This window comes from Bos mutus, chromosome 11 (genome assembly GCF_027580195.1).
Source record: "Bos mutus isolate GX-2022 chromosome 11, NWIPB_WYAK_1.1, whole genome shotgun sequence".
NCBI classification, from domain to species: Eukaryota; Metazoa; Chordata; class Mammalia; order Artiodactyla; family Bovidae; genus Bos; species Bos mutus.
The window spans coordinates 44,436,954-44,455,472 of NC_091627.1; the positions used below are offsets into that span (position 1 = coordinate 44,436,954).

Sequence of the window (18,519 nt, forward strand, 5' to 3'; positions counted from 1 at the left end):
TTTAAAGTGAACTCTTTTCAAACCTGGGCACAAAGTATAGGTTTTATGTCATTATTGTCATTTGAGTACCAGTGATTCCATAAAACTTTTCCATAGATGACTTTATATATTTTTGTCATGGAAAATGTATTTCACAAAATTGTTTCCATAGATTAATTTTATGTAATTTCAGGTCAGGCATTTCCCAAAGAAGTACTGGGCCATTGCATTAAAAATCTGCATATGGAGCGATAAAATACTTCCAAGTAATTTAGAAGGGTAACAATAGCCTTCCTTTTACCATTGTGACTTTTTTTCTCTATCAGGTTCCTAGTTAATGCAGAATTCTCCATCTTTTCTCTATTCTTTTTACCTGTATGGTTCATCCCATTTACATATTCCAGAAGACTTTTAAGGGGCAGAAAGGCAGTAGTAAATCATATCACTAAAAGGAGTACTGCTGTGAAGGGCAAAAAGAGCTTTTACCCAACTAAGGAGAAAAACTGTACTGAAATAGCAATTCCATACTTTCAGAGGAGCATTTTAAAAGTATATGCCAAAGCAAAAAAATTTTCTCCAAATAATATTAATTACTTATGTCTTCTGTGGCAGTAGAGCTTTAAGAAACTTAGATTTGTTTCTTTTCCAGATGTTATTTTTAAGAATTAATGCAAGTTACAAACTCCACTTGAAAAAGCAGTTATCTCACTTAAATGTGATAAATGATGGAGGACCTCAAAATGGGTATGTTTTCAACATATTTTTACCACATACTACCATATAGAGTTGTTTGATTAGTTTTTATTCATTACGCTGTCCTTTACCACTGTAATCTTGCCAGGGCCCCACAGTTGTAAAATCAGCAATCTTTTGCCTTTTTTTTTCCCTCTGTGGGGGTGCTGTATCTCTATATCTATCTGTCTGTTTATGTTAAAGTGTTTTATAAATGCTCAGTTAGTTAACTGACCTTACATGTCTCCTTTGAGGCAGTGTGCGTTAGTAGCACCTCCTTAGGTCGGTCACCCGTAGTCTTCAGCTGTCCAGACAGGACTCAGAGTCCTACTTTGTACCTGTATGACCATGAGAAAGTCACTTAAACTCTGCCTTATATATAAAATGAGAGTGATAAAATCTCTAATTCCTCCACAGAGTTACAAAAAATAATGTGCATATATTTTCTTGTAAGCCATTGAACAAATTTTATGTATTATTGGTGAAATAATATGACATATAAAACATAAGATTTAGAATCAGAAAACTTGGGTTAAGTTTGGCCACTTACTAGCTCTATTACTGAGCAAGTCACTTAATCTTGCTGAGCCTTAATATTTCTTATATTGGGAATGATAAAAAGTTCTGTAACAGAATTTTTGTTAAGAGCAATGTAGGTTAGGATATGAATTTAAAGATTATATAAAATGCAAGACACTGATCATATAAGTTACACCTTAGTATGATTTCTGTACTCTGTTACCTGTTCATGGATTTTTAGGAATGGAATATTTTTTTTCCCCATTAAAGACATTTCAGGCTTAAATTTCAAACTTACAGGGACAAATGTAAAAACCATATTTTGGAATCAGAAGTTGGCTTTGCCCTTTAAAAAAAAAAAGTATGTTTGACCTTGAACAAGGTAGGGAAGGGCATTAGCTGTGCTGCCCTCTAGCAGTTGAAAAATTCGAGAATAACTTAAGGACTTGGCCCTCGATATACAGGGTTTCTCTGTATCCACAATTCCACATTCACAGATTCAACCAACTGCAGATCATATAATGCTCTAATATTTACTATTTTTGAAAAATGAACCCACGCAGTTAAAACCTGTGATGTTGGAGAATACAGTAAATTGATTTTGCAGAAAACTATTTGTAAGCTTCAAACTGCTGAATTTGTCCGCCAGGCTGAATTTAAGAGTTTTATGCAAAAATCTGATTTTCTTTTGATTATTACCTGGTTCTTCTTTTTTTAAATAATTTTTTTTTTTCAAAAATTTCAAAGCCACAGAAAAGTTTAATGACAGTATAATGAATACCAAATATCTCTCAGACACTATTTGAAGAAACCTAATACTATTTTAAAGTCCCATTCCTCTCATACATTCCTACTTTTATTCCCATAACTGAATCTTGCTAGTTGGTTGTTTTCAGACCAGTAGATCTGAAGCATCCAAATTAATTCATCACCTGTTATTTTCTTTGTTAACATAACTATTTGGGGATTGGCACCTTCAAGATCTTCATTGTCTCATACTTTTAAAGACAGTAATACTTAGTAAGTCAAATATGTCTTTGATCCCTTGAAGGATAGAATTTCCTGAAGACTTACCTCTAGACTGTAGCCAAAGACAGGAATTTTTTTTTCTGAAATGGCTCTAAAATTTTACTTTTTTCAAGCTGAAATTGGGACATAACATAAAATTAAACATTGCACAGTTAACAATTCAGTGGCCCTTAGTGCCTTCACAACCACCACCTCTGTGCAACCACCAGCTTTGTTTAGTTCCAAACATTTTACAGAATGAAGCAGGGCAAAGGCTAATAGAGTTCTGCCAAGAGAATGCACTAGTCATAGCAAAGACCCTCTTTCAACAACACAAGAGAAGACTCTACACATGGACGTCACCAGACAGTCAACACCGAAATCAGATTGATTATATTCTTTGCAGCCAAAGATGGAGAAGCTCTATACAGTCAGCAAAAATAAGACCAGGAGCTGACTGTGGCTCAGATCATGAACTCCTTATTGCCAAATTCAGACTTAAATTGAAGAAAGTAGGGAAAACCACTAGACCATTCAGGTATGACCTAAATCAAATCCCTTATGATTATACAGTGGAAGTGAGAAATAGATTTAAGGGACTAGATCTGATAGACAGAGTGCCTGATGAACTATGGACGGAGGTTCGTGACATTGTACAGGAGACAGGGATCAAGACCATCCCCATGGAAAAGAAATGCAAAAAAGCAAAATGGCTATCTGAGGAGGCCTTACAAATAGCTGTGAAAAGAAGAGAAGTGAAAAGCAAAGGAGAAAAGGAAATATATACACATTTGAATGCAGAGAATAGCAAGGAGAGATAAGAAAGCCTTGTCAGTGCAAAGAAATAGAGGAAAAGAATAGAATGGGAAATACTAGGGATCTCTTCAAGAACATTAGAGATAGCAAGGTAACATTTCATGCAAAGATGGGCTCAATAAAGGACAGAAATGGTATGGACCTAACAGAAGCAGAAGATTTTAAGAGGTGGCAAGAATACACAGAAGAACTGTACAAAAAAGATCTTCATGACCCAGATAATCACGATGATGTGATCACTCACCTAGAACCAGACATCTTCAAATGTGAAGTCAAGTGGGCCTTAGGAAGCATCACTACGAACAAAGCTGGTGGAGGTGATGGAATTCCAGTGGAGCTATTTCAAATCCTGAAAGATGATGCTGTGAAAGTGCTGCACTCAATATGTCAGAACATTTGGAAAACTCAGCAGTGGCCACAGGACTGGAAAAGATCCATTTTCATTCCAGTCCCTAAGAAAGGCAATATCAAAGAATGCTCAAAATACCACACAATTGTACTCATCTCACAGACTAGCAAAGTAATGCTAAAAATTCTCCAGGCCAGGCTTCAACAATATGTGAACCGTGAACTTCCAGATGTTCAAGGTGGTTTTAGAAAAGGCAAAGGAACCAGAGATCAAATTGCCAACATCTGCTGGATTATTGAAAAAGCAAGAGTTCCAGGTAACATCTATTTCTGCTGGTAACATCTATTTCTGCTTTATTGACTATGCCAAAGCCTTTGCCTGTGTGGATCACAACAAACTGTGGAAAATTCTGAAAGAAATGGGACTACCAGACCACCTGACTTGCCTCTTGAGATATCTGTATGCAGGTCAGGAAACAACAGTTAGAACTGGACATAGAACAACAGACTGGTTCCAAAGAGGAAAAGGAGTACGTCAAGGCAGTATATTGTCATCCTGCTTATTAACTTCTATGCAGAGTACATCATGAGAAACTCTGGGCTGGTTGAAGCACAAGCTGAAATCTAGATTGCCGGGAGAAATACCAGTAACCTCAGATATGCAGATGACACCACCCTTATGGCAGAAAGTGAAGAACTGAGGAGCCTCTTGATGAAAGTGAAAGGGGAGAGTGAAAAAGTTGGCTTAAAGCTCAACATTCAGGAAACAAAAATCATTGCATCCGGTCCCATTACTTCATGGCAAGTAGATGCAGAAACAGTGGAAACAGTGGCAGACCTTATTTTCTTAGGCTCCAAAATCACTGCAGATGGTGACTGCAGCCATAAAATAAAAAGATGCATACTCCTTGGAAGAAAAGTTATGACCAACCTAGATAGCATATTCAAAAGCAGAGACATTACTTTGCCAACAAAGGTCCGTCTAGTCAAGGCTATGGTTTTTCCAGTAGTCATGTATGGATGTGAGAGTTGGACTGTGAAGAAAGCTGAGTGCCAAAGAATTGATGCTTTTGAACTGTGGTGTTGGAGAAGACTCTTGAGAATCCCTTGGACTGCAAGGAGATCCAACCAGTCCATCCTAAAGGAGATCAGTCCTGGGTGTTCATTGGAAGGACTGATGCTGAAGCTGAAACTCCAATACTTTGGCCATCTGATGTGAAGAGCTGACTTACTTGAAAAAACCCTGATGCTGGGAAAGATTGAAGTTGAGAGAAGAAGGGGACAAGAGAGGATGAGATGGTTGGATGGCATCACTGACTCAGTGGACATGAGTTTGAGTTATCTCTGGAGTTGGTGATGGACAGGGAGGCCTGGCGTGCTGCACTCCATGGGGTCGAAAAGAGTCGGACACGACTGAGCAACTGAACTGAACTGAAACTTTTTACTACCCGAAGAGGAAATCCAGGCCCGTTATAAGTGTGCATGCTTGTGTCCGACTCTGCGATCTTATGGACTGGAGCCTGGTGCCCTCCTCCAGGGGATCTTTCCTACCCAGAGAGCGAACCTGCATCTTTTATGTCACCTGCATTGGTAGGTGGGTTTTTTACCAATAGCACCACCTCGGAAGCCCCATTAAGCAATGTTCCCTTCCTTCTCCCCTTCCCTGCAAATTTTCTTTTTAATGTGATTTTCTTTTTCTCTATTTTAAGACATTTTTAAAATACAGAGACATATGGAGAATATTTATACTTCTGTTATTTAGAATTGATCAGTATTAACATTTTTAATTTTCACTTGAAAACAAAGTTCAGCATTTTTTAAAAACTGGCATTCCAAACAAGGCTTGAGTACCCCTTGACCCCTATCTCCAGTCCTTTTCTCTTTTTCCCAGCCCTTCGGCAGTGTTTCTAGTAAATCTGGTCTATATCCTTTAAGTTCTTCTCATTTACCTCTTTATCTCAGAAAAAATGTGGAGCTGCTTTATTAATTTTATTTGCATGATATTTTGTACATATGCTGCTTGCTTTTTCTATTATTTATTTATGCTGATATATAAAAATCATCCATTTTTTATTGCTTTATTGTATTCTTCCACATGAATCAACCATATTAATGTATCCATTTCACCTAGTGATTGATTTTAGGGTATTATTTTTTTCCATTACAATCATGCTACAGTGAAGATCTTCCTTTATACATGTCTAATGATGTGATCTTTTCTTTAGGGTTCATATCTAGAAGTGAATCAGATGTGTATTTTCACTCCACTAGGATTTGCCAGAATGCTCTCTGAAGTGGCTGTACCAAGTTTACATTCCCTTGTATTCCATATCTTGCCAGCATTTGCTGTTACATTTTTTAATTGTTGCCAGTCTTATGGATGGAGAAGGCAGTGGCACCCCACTCCAGTACTCTTGCCTGGAAAATCCCATGGATGGAGGAGCCTGGTGGGTGGGCTGCAGTCCATGGAGTCCGACACGACTGAGTGACTTCACTTTCAGTTTTCACTTTCATGCATTGGAGAAGGAAATGGCAACCCACTCCAGTGTTCTTGCCTGGAGAATCCTAGGGACAGGGGAGCCTGGCGGGCTGCCGTCTATGGGGTCACACAGGGTCAGACACGACTGAAGCGACTTAGGAGCTTAGCAGCGGCAGTCTAATGGATACAATGGTATTGTTTTGATTTGCATTTCCTAATGTTTGTCTTCACATATTTGTCATTCAGGTGTTTTAATCTGTGACTTTTCATACTTTGCCCATTTTTTATCTGGGTATTATTTTTTTCTTGCTGATTTTAGATTTTTGCATATGCCTTCAAATTAATCCTTCATTGGTTACATATATTGCACATATTTGCTTTTCTTTTTGGTCCTTTTAGCAAACAAAAATTCTCAACTTTGATGTACAGCATGTACTTTCTGTGTATTTTCTTCTATACACTATAAATAGTTGTGTTTGTTAAACATAACTTGATCTTTTTAAATGGAGATTTATGTTAATTTTGTTTAATTTTTAATGTGGGAAACTTGCCTTAAAAAGACTTTGTTCTTTTCTGAGCCTCTGCTGTTAGTTTCAGTGTATTTACTGATCCTATTATCACAGAAAACATAATTTACTCTTTTTATGAATTTTAAAGCACTCTGAACCAGAAGTTTCAAATAAAAATATGGTTGTAACTAAATTCTGCCATGTGACAAAAGCTGAAACATTAAGTACATAAGTACAAAGGTATCTATAGATTCTAGTACATAAAAGTATCCTTGCCCCCTTGTAGTCCAGCAATCCAGACCTTACACGCTCTTTAAAATATCAAAGCTGTATTTCCTTTCTTTATAAAATACTAAATCAAGATCTGTTTTCTTTGTGGGCCACATCTGTCAACATACACGTCTCATCAGACTGGTCCCTATTTCTTGTATGTGGAGCTATATGTATCTGAGCCTTCTTTCCAGGAGTGTTTTTTCAAGGATAAGCATTAATGTGACAGCTAAATACTCAAAAGTGTAATTCTTGGCTTTTTGTCAAGTGTTGTTATATTGTCAGTATCAAGTTTTGTATCCAGTAGTACTTACATGTGAGTACCAGCCTTCATTTAACTTTTTAAGATGGCACTCAGGAAACCTTGTCTTTTTCTTGAGTTCACTAGTGACATACACGTATACTCTAGTGACAACTGATCCAAAAAAACAGTTTACACCATTATTTTTCTGTTTCATACTGTTTTAAGATAAATTTATTTGTGAAACTGACTCCAATCTTTTGGAGAGACAGAGCTGTTTCAACAAAACTGTTGAGAGAGACAGCATTAAATGATCTAACTGTATGATAGTAGGAATCCTGCTAAGAGAAATATACTGACATTTGGTCCCTAGGGCATCCAAATTTTAAATCACAGTCAGTCTAGAAGCTAGGATAGGTCTTTTACTTTCTGAGCACAGCTACTTTATTTGAAATGAAAGCATGAGATTAAAAATAATTTTCTCTCCAATGTTTAGGTTGGTCACAGCAGATGTAGCTTTTTACACTGGAAATCTTCAAGCCTTAAAAGGCCTTCAAGATTTGGACCTAAATATGGCCGAGATCTGGGAACAGAAAAGGTGATGACATACTGGAAAACTGGGTAGTTCATCTGACCAGGGGATGTGTGTTTATGATGGAAATATGGACGCCTGTGACTCAAGAACTGAATCTGGAGCCCACAGTGAACCGGGATTGGGGAAGGGGAAAAGGAGTGTGTCAGTGTTGGGAAACTGGGATTCAATGGGATCTACAAGGAATGCCATTTGTGTGCTTCCTTCAGTGAGGAGTAACTGATCAGGTGTCTATAACATTTTTCATTCTCTCTGGAAACAGACTCAGGTTTCTTTGGACCAAATCCAAAAGAACACATAGCTGTAACACAGCTGTAGTTGACTAGAATGCTCTGTATACTTTATATTAAAAGATGCTTTGCATTTCTTCCAGTGCAATGAAATTCATATGGTGTCCCACTTTATTTAATGATGGTACAATTTAAAATATTAAAATCTTACTCAACCTCTGTAGAAAGTTTTCTCTATGAAAGTAAAGCTGTTTGAAAAATTATTTTTTTACAGATCTTTCTATAAAAAATAAACATCTTTTGATTGCTTGGATTTAGGAATTCAGTTTTTGTTTTAGTGACCAATGTTTCAGGCTTTGTGTGTTGCAAATTTAATCTTTTTATCACCGCTGTATGTCAACTGCATAAAGCCTTCCAGAATAGTCTAAATACTTGAAAGGCTGATCACAAGTAATAATTAAAGAGTAAGATTTTGGTGTTTATTTATGCAACTATTAATTTAAATACTTATCAGAGGTGGTATATGAAAGCCTGCAGTTTAACAGCTGTATTTTTATAAAAGTATCTATGAAGGGTTGGGGTGTTTATTTCCTTTTTATTTTTAGGGGCAAGAATACATTTTCATCTATTCTGCCTAATTTTGAGTTCTCGTTTTAACATTTAGATAACGTTGAAGTATGCCCCCTGCCTTGGGTTCTTGTTTGTAAGTTACTTTCCGTGTGTATATGAACAAAGACCAGGGATAGATAGAACTTTTAAAATATAGGCTGCTGTGTTGGGGCCAGAAATATAAGGTGATGAGTAAATTATTTAAATTAAAGACTTTTATAATACCTACCTTCAAAATTAGAATTAAATGAAAGTGCCTGTGCTCACTTCACACCAGGAATCTTGCCTAACCCTGTCAGAGTGCCTAACCTTGTGGTGATTATGTACAATGAAATAGTCTTACTTTGTGCTCTTTGGTTTCCTAAAAGGAAAGCCTGTTTTCTTTCCTTTATCCTTATTACAGAGGTATGTCATTGGTTCTTAAACTGTCTGTCTAAAATAAAGCTGTAAAAAATTATCAGACTTTAAAAGACAACTTTTTTTAATAGTATACAGTAAATTTTAAAGAAAATAAGCAGCTTACTCAAAAACAAGCATGGAAGAACTGAAAAATGTAATTGATTCTTAGAGAAAAGCTAAAATTCAAACTACCAGCAGAGCTGGATTTGGAAGGTTATTCAAGAACATTTTCAGTGACAACAAAGCAGCTTCAAGAAATGAAGCTTCAAGGAAAGGGAACTTTTTATAAAGTTATACCCTCACCCTGCTATACTAGAGAACAAGGATGTGAAAGAAATGTACTACCTCTGCCCACCCCACCCCCTTCAGCTGGGAAAGAAATACCACTTTGTTTCAGTAAATGGAGAGTCTGTGGAAAGCATGGCAGGCATCCCAGTTTCAGAACTAGATGAAAGATATACCTTCAAGTTTAATTCCTATGGAAATAATGATGTGGTTAATTCTCAGAAATGTAAAAACTGGATTTGTTAGGCCATTGAGTACTTAAATATTCCAGGAGCAAATCTTGCAATTGATAGAGTAAATCTTTCAACTGTTCGAAAAGAGTAAACCAAAATTTTTCTTCAGCATTTCATAAAGTTAGCATTGAAAAGTATGAGTGTACACATGTATTGCTTCACAGCTTTATTTTTGAAATCACAAGCAGTTCAAAATGACCATCACTGAGGCCTCTGTTAAAAGATTTTCCAGCAGAGCTGCCCCAGTTTTAAGATTAAACAATATTGCACTTTCAGATGAATTAACTTTCAGGATCTTCTTCCAAAAAGAAAAGTATTGCTTCCATCTGTGCTTTTCTTAAGACTAAAAGCATACTGCAGAAAACTCTACTTTAAAAATTAACACTGCCGGGTACAGTAACAGAGAACAGTACCTGCCTATTTTATAATCTTAGAGGAACTTTTCATTGTAAGAAACTGTTTAGCCCATAATGAGTATAAAGTGTGTACAGTATTTTTCATTTCAGTGGTCCAAGATACGCAGGTTCCCAGATACAATCTTGTTCTCTAATACTGCTCCAGGTGGGATGTCAATTCGGTCACCGTGATTTGCGATGATGATAACCGTTCCCTAAGTGACAGAAAAAACGAGTAATTGGAACGGCAAGCTGAAATGCAGTTGATTTTCATACAGTTATCAAGTTTATGTAGAACTTCACTTACAATGGAGTAAGCGTATTTATAAACGGTATGAAATACGAAAAACAAATGACCTGTTAAGGAAAACTGTAATGTGTCCTGTCACAACCCTGGCAGTAGTTCTGGTACCATCTCTGATAAGGAGGCAAGGAATCTAGGAGTGGGAAGTGGACCAGTGCCACAGCATGACTGGCCCTTTCAAAGAACTACTTGCAAGGCCACCAGCATTACTACCTTCAGAAACTACACGGTGCTTGGTTTTTACCACATACAGGTTTGTTTTTTTTTAAAGAACAGTTTAATAATTCATATTTCATTTCTTAAGTAAAACTGTTTAGATAAGGCAGTATCAGCAATAATTATATATAAATATATATATCTTTTTGTTTTTTCAAGATCTTTAAGTCACTTTAATAAGAACACATGAAATCTAGGTATGGAATTTTAAAAGAATACTTGATTAGGAAAAAACTGTTGTATCTTTGGTTCTGAACTTGAATATTCATACCCATAGTCCTTCCTATTTCTTATTCTAGGCTGGAATGATACTCAAAGTACCCAAGCACTGTAGTTATGTGAACGAACATCTTCATACTGATGACATTTTACTTTAACAGGAATAGATTATAATCAGTATAAATGGAGTTGTTATTTTTTCTACTTTCAAATAGTCATCTTTAGTGAATGCTAATTTATCAGTGATTCGATTTTAAAGACTGTCATATTTCAATAAAATAGTACCAATTCAATTATTTAATAGTGTTTGCTTTCCATCTGAATGCTATGTTCCACAAAATTCCTATACATAACAATTATGATTATATTTTAACTGTGTTGTATGTCTATGGATGACAGTATTAATACTAAATATTGTAGTAAGCTATTTCATTTTGAAAATGCATATCTTATAAGCAATCTGGTACAGAGTAAGAAGTATTCCTTAAAATAAAGGTAAATTTAGGACAAGAGGATGAAACCTGTCTTATAAAACTATAAGAACTATAATTTTCATCATAACACACCTTTAATGAAACATTCTTGCCAAATGTCACATCTCCTGAAACTGTGAGGTGATCCAGTTCAAGCATATCTGGTATACTTTCAAATCTTCTTAGATAATCCTGAACCTGAAAGAAAAATGGAAACATAAAAATTGTTTCAAAAATGGGTTAACAGAAAAACAGGGATTAAAGTAACAAGGTAGTTTACTTGAACTGTAAAACATTCTGTTTACGGCCAAGCTCAGGCCTTTTATGGGAAGAACCCTGTTTATTAAGGACTCACCATGTGAGGAGTGAGAGTTTATATATCCTGTGTAGGAGAGACCAGGAGGTAAACTTTGTCCCCACAATCAAGTGTTTACACTACAGCTGAGTAGATGAGACATTAAAATAGTAGTAAGTAAAAAATAACCACCATGCTAAGAGCCAGGTAAGTGGTTCACATAACCTGGAGTTAGTTGGAAAAGAGATCATCATGGTTTGAAGCAAGCTAGACTGGAGCTGGGCTTTATGACATGGGTAAGATTAAGAAGAAATGGAATACAGTTCTGGAAGAACAACAACACAAAGTATCAAGATCAATATCTTTGCCTCTTACTTCCTTAGATTTACTGGCACTAGAAATTGTCCTGTATGGCCTTGTTTCCTATTTTGCTGAGAAACAGAAGCAACAGGAAAATTTACACTGGCCTTTACCACTACCACCCATTTGCTCTGGAGTTACCTGTCTCTTCTAGTTCTGGGGTCAGACTATTTCTATTCCAACTTAAGACTAACCCTTCTTATGGTTACTGCCCAAAGATACTGTGAAGCAATGCTCCTTTCTCCCTCTTCAGTGTTCCTTCCCTCTTGATTCTATCAATTCCCGTCAATGTGTGAAAATGAAGTCGTTCAGCCGTGTCCGACTCTTTGCAACCCCACGGGCTGTAGCCTACAGGCTTCTCCATCCATGGGATTTTCCAGGCAAGAGTACTAGAGTGGGCTGCCATTATAGAACATGCTATAAATTCTCCCAACTTAAAAACAGAACTAAAACCTTATATCCCTTTCTACCTATAGATTCATTTTTACGTTTTTCTTTAAGGCAAAACTCTTGAATAAATTTTCTCATTCAGTATCTTCAATTTCTCTTCTATTCTCTCTTAAATCCATGCCAGTCAGGCTCCAGAACCTCTATACTGTTACAGCAAATTGTGAGTTCTCACTCATCTTGCTTGAGTTGGCCAGAGCACTTGACTACAAATGATCCGTTCCTCTCTCGTGAAACATTTTCTTCATTTGGCTTTCAGGCCACACACAGTCATGGTTTTCTACCCAGTTCTTCATCTGTATCTCTGCAGTCACCTTTACTGCTTCCTCCACCATATCCACATCTTCTAGCCTTGGCATTCCTCAGGGCTCAGTTCTTGACTCCCTACCCTGCCATTAACTGCCTCAGTGATCCTTATGGTTTTAAATACCCAGTTATAAACTGACAACTCTCAAATTTACCTTGTTTCTAGATTTTTCTTCTGACCTCCAGACTCATATATTCAGTTTCTCCATTTGAAGGTCCAAGTACACTATCTCTAAAATTTAACTGTCCATTATGCTCCCCCTAAACCTGCTCTATCCAAGCCTTCCACACCCTCAGTAAAAGACAACTCCACGTTTCCAGTCACACAGGCCAAAAACCTTAGAGCCATCCGTACTCTTCTCTTTCACGCTCCTACCTAGTAAATCCTGTAGGTACAACTTACAAAATATTTCATAATGTTAACGTTTTTCACTATTTCCCCTGCAGCCACCCTGCTCCAAGCCAGAATTCCAGCGACAGCCTATTCCCTGGTCTCCCTGATTCTACCCCTGCTCACCAGATTGGTCACTTCACTGCTCTGTTGCATTCTCCAATGGCTTCTCACCCCCGAGAAGAAAAAAGCCACACTCCCAATACTCAATTACAAGGTTCTACACAATTTGGCCTGTTAGTCTTACACTTGGTGACCCAAGTGAGCACCCCCGTTGCTCACTTGCTCACTGTGCTCTAGGAACTCGAAAACATGTTCTTCCTCAGAGCAACTAGCCATTGCCCTCTCAACTCCTGTTCTCAAACTGAGACAGCCTAAAGTTCTTATCTCTTGCAGGGTATGGAAGAGGCTAGAAAGAGTAGGAGGGAAGGAAGGGAAGATGAGGTTAGGTGGAAAATGGTTAGTAATTCCATCTCAGGATCTGGGAAGACGGCAGGTCCATGTAGCACCATGATTTTCCCAGCCCGAGCAGGCAGATGAGGGAGGCACCAAAGACAGGGACACTTCTAAAATGCATGATGCTGTCCTGGAAATTCCAACCCGGCCACAGGACCCAGAACCACAGCCCAGGAATGTGTAAGCACAGGGCACATATCTGAACCAGGTGACACTAAGCCACAAGCAGGACTCGAATAGACTTGGATGGCATAGGCTACACAAAGTCTAACCCTGTCACTTCATTAGCCTCATAGCATTTTATGTGATTAGATTTTTTTGGATTCCACTTACCACATCAGGGTCAGGTTTTGCTATACTTGCTATTCCTCTTGCCTAGAATGCTTTTTGCCCCAGATACCTGCAGATAAACCTCTCAGGCCACCGAGTGTAAAACGTCACCACCACCCCCACACGTTCCCTACTCCTTTATTTAGCATTTACCACCTCTTGGAATATTATACCTCTGACTTACTTGCTTCTTACCCCACTAGAATATCCAGGAAGGCTAAGATTTTAGTCTGTTTTATTTACTGCTAAATACCTAGAACACTGCCTTGCACATGGCAGCGGCTCAATAAATTTTGTTAAACCAGAATTAACATCCTCTCACTGATGAAAGCAGTAATGGTCTTAGACAAGACATAAGATTTAATATCTTAAAATGGAAACATTCTTTACTGCTCTATATAGCAAGCAGTTAAAAAGTGAGTTACATCTTCATCTTCTATGGTTGATTTTCTTTAAAAGACATCAGAGTTGGAGGAATATAATAGATTAGCAGCAAAGACTGTAATTAGACTCCCAATTCACGTGTGTATCCTATCTTTCTAATTACACATTAAGAAATACAAATTCACATGTATATCATACTTATAATTACATACCTTTGTGAAAGAACTGCCTAATTTAACCAAGGGCACTGTAGGAAATTCCCGCTTTTCACTCATTGTCAAAGATCCTGCATTAAGGCTGTAGAGGTTTGACATCACAAGCAAGAGATCTGATGTGGTTTTGACAGGCAGAAAACGGCTTCTAGGAACATTAATACCTAGAGAGTTCTCAAAACTTTTAATGGCAGCCCCTACTGCAGTTTCTAACTGAATAACATTCAGGCCTCCATCCAAAGTCTGTAAGAAAGGGAACAGGAGAAAGAAACAGGTTTTAGTAACTTGGTTCCATATGGGCTATTTGGGGAGTGGTTTCAGAGATCCACTGAAGATCCAATTTTGAGAGTGGATATCTCTGAAGCACTGATAGATGCTTATACATATGTGATCTTTTTCAGCATCATAACTCTCTTGTTCAGTAACATTTCCATTTTACAATAAAGAGCTGAAGGTTCAGAAAACCCATGCAGATGCCTGTGGCCAAGAGGCCTCTAAGTACCAGAGCATCAAGACTGAGGCAGATCCTCTACTTTGGGCCCAGTGCTCTGGCCGCTACCACAGCTCAGGGTTGAGTAAGGACACCGTGGACTGCTTGGCAAACTAAGGGATGGGTGTCGACTCTGAAAGAGAGGGCCAGGAACGGAAGAAACTAACTAGGCCAAAAGGAGTGGCCCATGGACTAGATGGGCCAGAGGCAGTGGACAGTGAGTCTGTGTGTGGTGTGCTGTGACTGGAACCAGGGGGCCCTTTGGCTTACCTTTGGATTTACAATGATTTCCATGTCAATAGCATTCTGCTCCTGCAGTCTTTTAACTGCAGCAAGAGAGATCCATAGGTTGTTTGTGTTAAATATTTTGAATTTTGATACAGATTTGAACTCATCAACATGCGCTTTTGGCACTTGAGCAATTTCCACCAGTCTCAGTTTGCCTTCATACTGAGTGAGTGTCCCACCCTAGAGAGGCAGAGAAGAGTGAGTGCTTCCACATTGCTCCCAATTATAACCATGCCACACTGTTTACAGTCTATGAATGATACAGAAAAGTCACTGATGACAAAACCCCCCAGAAACAAAAGGCAATGGCAGTGATTCGATCTGGGATACAACGTAACACGTGTATGAAAGTAGAACCAAAGAAAATAATTCAGGGTGTCAGTTGTCTTATACTCCCTCTTGTCCATAATAAAAGTCCTGGGGGTACCTCAGCGTTCTCCTCACTTTCCAAACATTTGCTCCAGAAACAGACATTCCTCTTATTCTCAAACCACCGCCCATCACCAAATGACCAATCCTGCCACCTCAGACCCAGCTCTGACTACCTCTGGGATAAGGGGAGTAAAGTCAAGACAGAGGCACAAGTGGAAGAGAAGAGACTTCAGAGTGGCCTCAGCCTAGAGGCTGTGAGGTGCAGGAAAAGGGGAATGTTCACTCATGTGTGAGGGGGACATTTGCAAGAGAAATAGAACCCAGCCCAAGGACCAGCCATGGTATCACACACTGCCCACTTTTCTTACTCCCTGAGGCTAAGTGGAAAACCTTGTGTACTATTCGATCAAGGCCAAATATCATCACTAAACATGCAAAATGAAAAAAACTAACTTTTGCTTTGTATAAAACTGCTCTTTTTGGTTTGTAACAAAAGTATTACAGTGATAAAATATACACAGAGAGAAATACATACTGTAGAAATAGAAGTAAATTTTAATTAAAAGAACAATTAAAAACACTTAAGCATCCAGCTAGAAGAATATTAATGGTTGGAACAAACACAGTGTTTGCACATATGTTTCAGATAATCCTATAAATATGTGTGGAATTGTTTTTTAGTTAAAATTGCCCATGTAGATTGTTTGAAAAAGAAAAGTGATTTTACTACTATTAAATCTGGATGTATATCACACACTGTTATATCAGATAGAACTTACGGTACTCTAGAACACTATCCCACTCTAGCTTACAGTGATGTTATCAAGTTTCTAAGCTTAGAAACTTTTCAACAAAGAATTACAACTATGAAATGTGAAGATGTAAATCCCCAAACTGCTTTCTCTCAGTATTTACCTTTACATCCGCACGGGTTTTATTTGTGACTTCCATGACAAATTCACAAGGTTTTCCATTGGGTGGGTTCATGAGATGATTAAGAATATAAAGATCCACTGTGGCACCCAGATTATCTATGTTGGACACAAAAATATACTCTTTGCCTTCTCCTATAAAGGTGTCGAGCAAACCAGAGTTGTAGAAACTGGCATAAATATCTCCATGACCCGGAGGATACCACGCTTCTGTATTTTCCCCTGAGTATGATACATTCTTTGCTACAGGCAGTAACGATTCTTTATTAATCCTTGGGTACCTTAAGAAAACAAAATTTCTTTTTCAGTATAAACTCTGTAGAGTATTCCAGATCTTTGAGTAAAACAATGCATGTAAAGTTAAATAAAATTTCCCTCCTTTTCAATCCATCATAGTAATTTAATCACAAGTGAATCTATTTAAGAAAATCTCTCATTATTTGTGTTGACCAAAAAACCAGCTTCCTATATAGTGATATTTGCTGCAAAAAAAAAACCTATTTCATGGTTATTCAGATGGGAAGACACCCCATATTTTTAAGATATTCATATGTTTTATGACTCCTCAAAAGGAAAGACATATTAAGTAAATTTTCTCAAACTTATTTGGTGGTGGGGTCACTCTTTTCCTTGAAAAAAAAAAGGAAATGTTCTCCATTTGGGAAATGCTGTCCATTCTTACCAACAGATATATTCAGGGGTGGTTCTCTTCCTTTCCCAGAAAATCAACAGCAGGTTGGTACTCAGGGATGTCTGCTTCTTACCCCTTTTGAGAACCAAAATCTCAGGCAGATTCTCTTTCAAGAAGTTCAAGTTACACACCCACAAAGTGATTATAAGTGCCACATACCATTAACTAACGTTTAGCCTTCAAAGCATTAAACACCTGTACACAGTTTAGCACATGCACATCTTGAGGCTGCTGTGTTAAAACAAAGAAGTCCTTCTTTCCCAGAAGTAACATCCCCCAGAGTTAATTTTTTTACTCCTTGTACCTGCTTTGATTAAACGTGTAGATTTTCACACGACAGTGATTATACTTCTGTAGTATTTTTTTGGTATCTTCATCCGTGTTAAAAGAGTTCATTAGAACAAGAGGAACATCAGTATCGTAGGTTTTGTTCAAGTGCTAGGGAGGAAAACGACAATCAGGTCACTCAGACTTACTATTCTTTTGTTTCAAAGTGTAAAATTAACTCTCAATGGTTGATCACAAAATGTTCACATCATCTATAATAGCAAAATATATAGATTTGAAATAAACTATAACTAGCATCTTTACCATGTACTTGCTCATTAAATCACAATCCTATGAGACAGAAACTCTGCCTGCATTTTATGGATGGCTAAACTTAGGCCCAGAGAAGTGGCAGGTCAGTGCCAGAGCCAGCACACCCCTCCCAACCCCCACAGTCCAAGGCTGGGGCCATGTGCCAAGCCACAGTGCCCTACGGCCTCATTGGATGGGCAAATACAGACTAAGTACTGTGTCCAAAGTACTGTGGGGATGAAAGTACCTCATGTTAAGGACTGTGAATAATACCCTAACTGATATCTTTTCTATCTCTAGGAAGAGCTAAGAGGCAACACAAAGTGAGAAGAAAATACAGTCTTAGAAGTCAGACTGCCCTGTGTTCCCTGTTTGATTCTGCACTTACTAACTAGCTAGGGAGGCCTGGGCATAAATCAACCTCTCTGTGTCTTGGTTTCCTCATCTGTAAAATGGTGATGATAACAGTGTTTATCTTACAGAGTTGTTGAGAGGAACAAATGAGTCAATTCATGTAAAGAGCTCAGAATGATACTTAGTAAGTGCTGGATAAATGTTAGCTGCTGCTGCTGCTGCTAAGTCGCTTCAGTCGTGTCTGACTCTGCGGCCCCATAGACAGCAGCCCACCAGGCTCCTGCGTCCCTGGGATTCTCCAGGCAAGAACACTGGAGTGGGTTGCCACTGCCTTCTCCTTAGCTGCTGCTGCTGCTATTATAATGGTTGCTGGCACCATATGATAAACTAGGGATATAGAGATGAAAAAGACAGGGGCCACTGCCCTTTAAGAGCTTATGGTCTATGATTAAGGACTTTATGATCTATGTAAAAGAGAAGTCAGTGACAGTTCTTATTAGCATCCACAGCCAGATACATGAAATTCTCCCCAGCCTCCAAAAGGGGGCTAATAAAGTCAGATCATCCCAGCTCTGATGAAGGCTGCCCCTAGAGAAGGAGGGGAGAGAGGCAGGGAGATCAAATGAGAATCTGAAGAGACTCAGAGATTCCAGCACCACAAATGCCATTTAAAGATCAAAAGTTTTCACATCACCTTAAGGATTTGCTTTTAGGAACACCAAACCTTTTTTTACACGTTAATAAAAGACTAAAGATAGCATGCTCCTTGACTAGCT

At 38.1% G+C, this 18,519-nt stretch overlaps 2 protein-coding genes across 7 annotated transcripts in view; one reads left to right on the forward strand and one right to left on the reverse strand.

The window, feature by feature from the left end:
- Nucleotides 1–8,789, forward strand: part of VPS54 (VPS54 subunit of GARP complex) — a 102,647-nt gene extending 93,858 nt beyond the window's left edge. For 3 of the 4 annotated variants that reach the window (XM_070379376.1, XM_070379377.1, XM_070379378.1), the window contains 2 exons: nt 629–723; nt 7,398–8,789. In XM_070379376.1, coding sequence (XP_070235477.1) covers nt 629–723; nt 7,398–7,503 — 201 coding nt within the window. In that variant the 3' untranslated portion in view covers nt 7,504–8,789. The remainder of the gene's footprint in view (nt 1–628; nt 724–7,397) is intronic. The other variant, XR_011466038.1, reaches the window with a different exon arrangement.
- A 611-nt stretch (nt 8,790–9,400) lies between these two features.
- UGP2 (UDP-glucose pyrophosphorylase 2) overlaps nt 9,401–18,519 on the reverse strand; it is a 56,468-nt gene continuing 47,349 nt past the window's right edge. For all 3 annotated transcript variants that reach the window (XM_070379379.1, XM_070379380.1, XM_005901269.3), the window contains exons 5-10: nt 17,115–17,248; nt 16,103–16,400; nt 14,798–14,995; nt 14,038–14,280; nt 10,950–11,054; nt 9,401–9,859 (exon numbers count right to left, since the gene is read on the reverse strand). In XM_070379379.1, the coding sequence (XP_070235480.1) occupies nt 9,752–9,859; nt 10,950–11,054; nt 14,038–14,280; nt 14,798–14,995; nt 16,103–16,400; nt 17,115–17,248 (1,086 nt within the window). In that variant the 3' untranslated portion in view covers nt 9,401–9,751. The remainder of the gene's footprint in view (nt 9,860–10,949; nt 11,055–14,037; nt 14,281–14,797; nt 14,996–16,102; nt 16,401–17,114; nt 17,249–18,519) is intronic.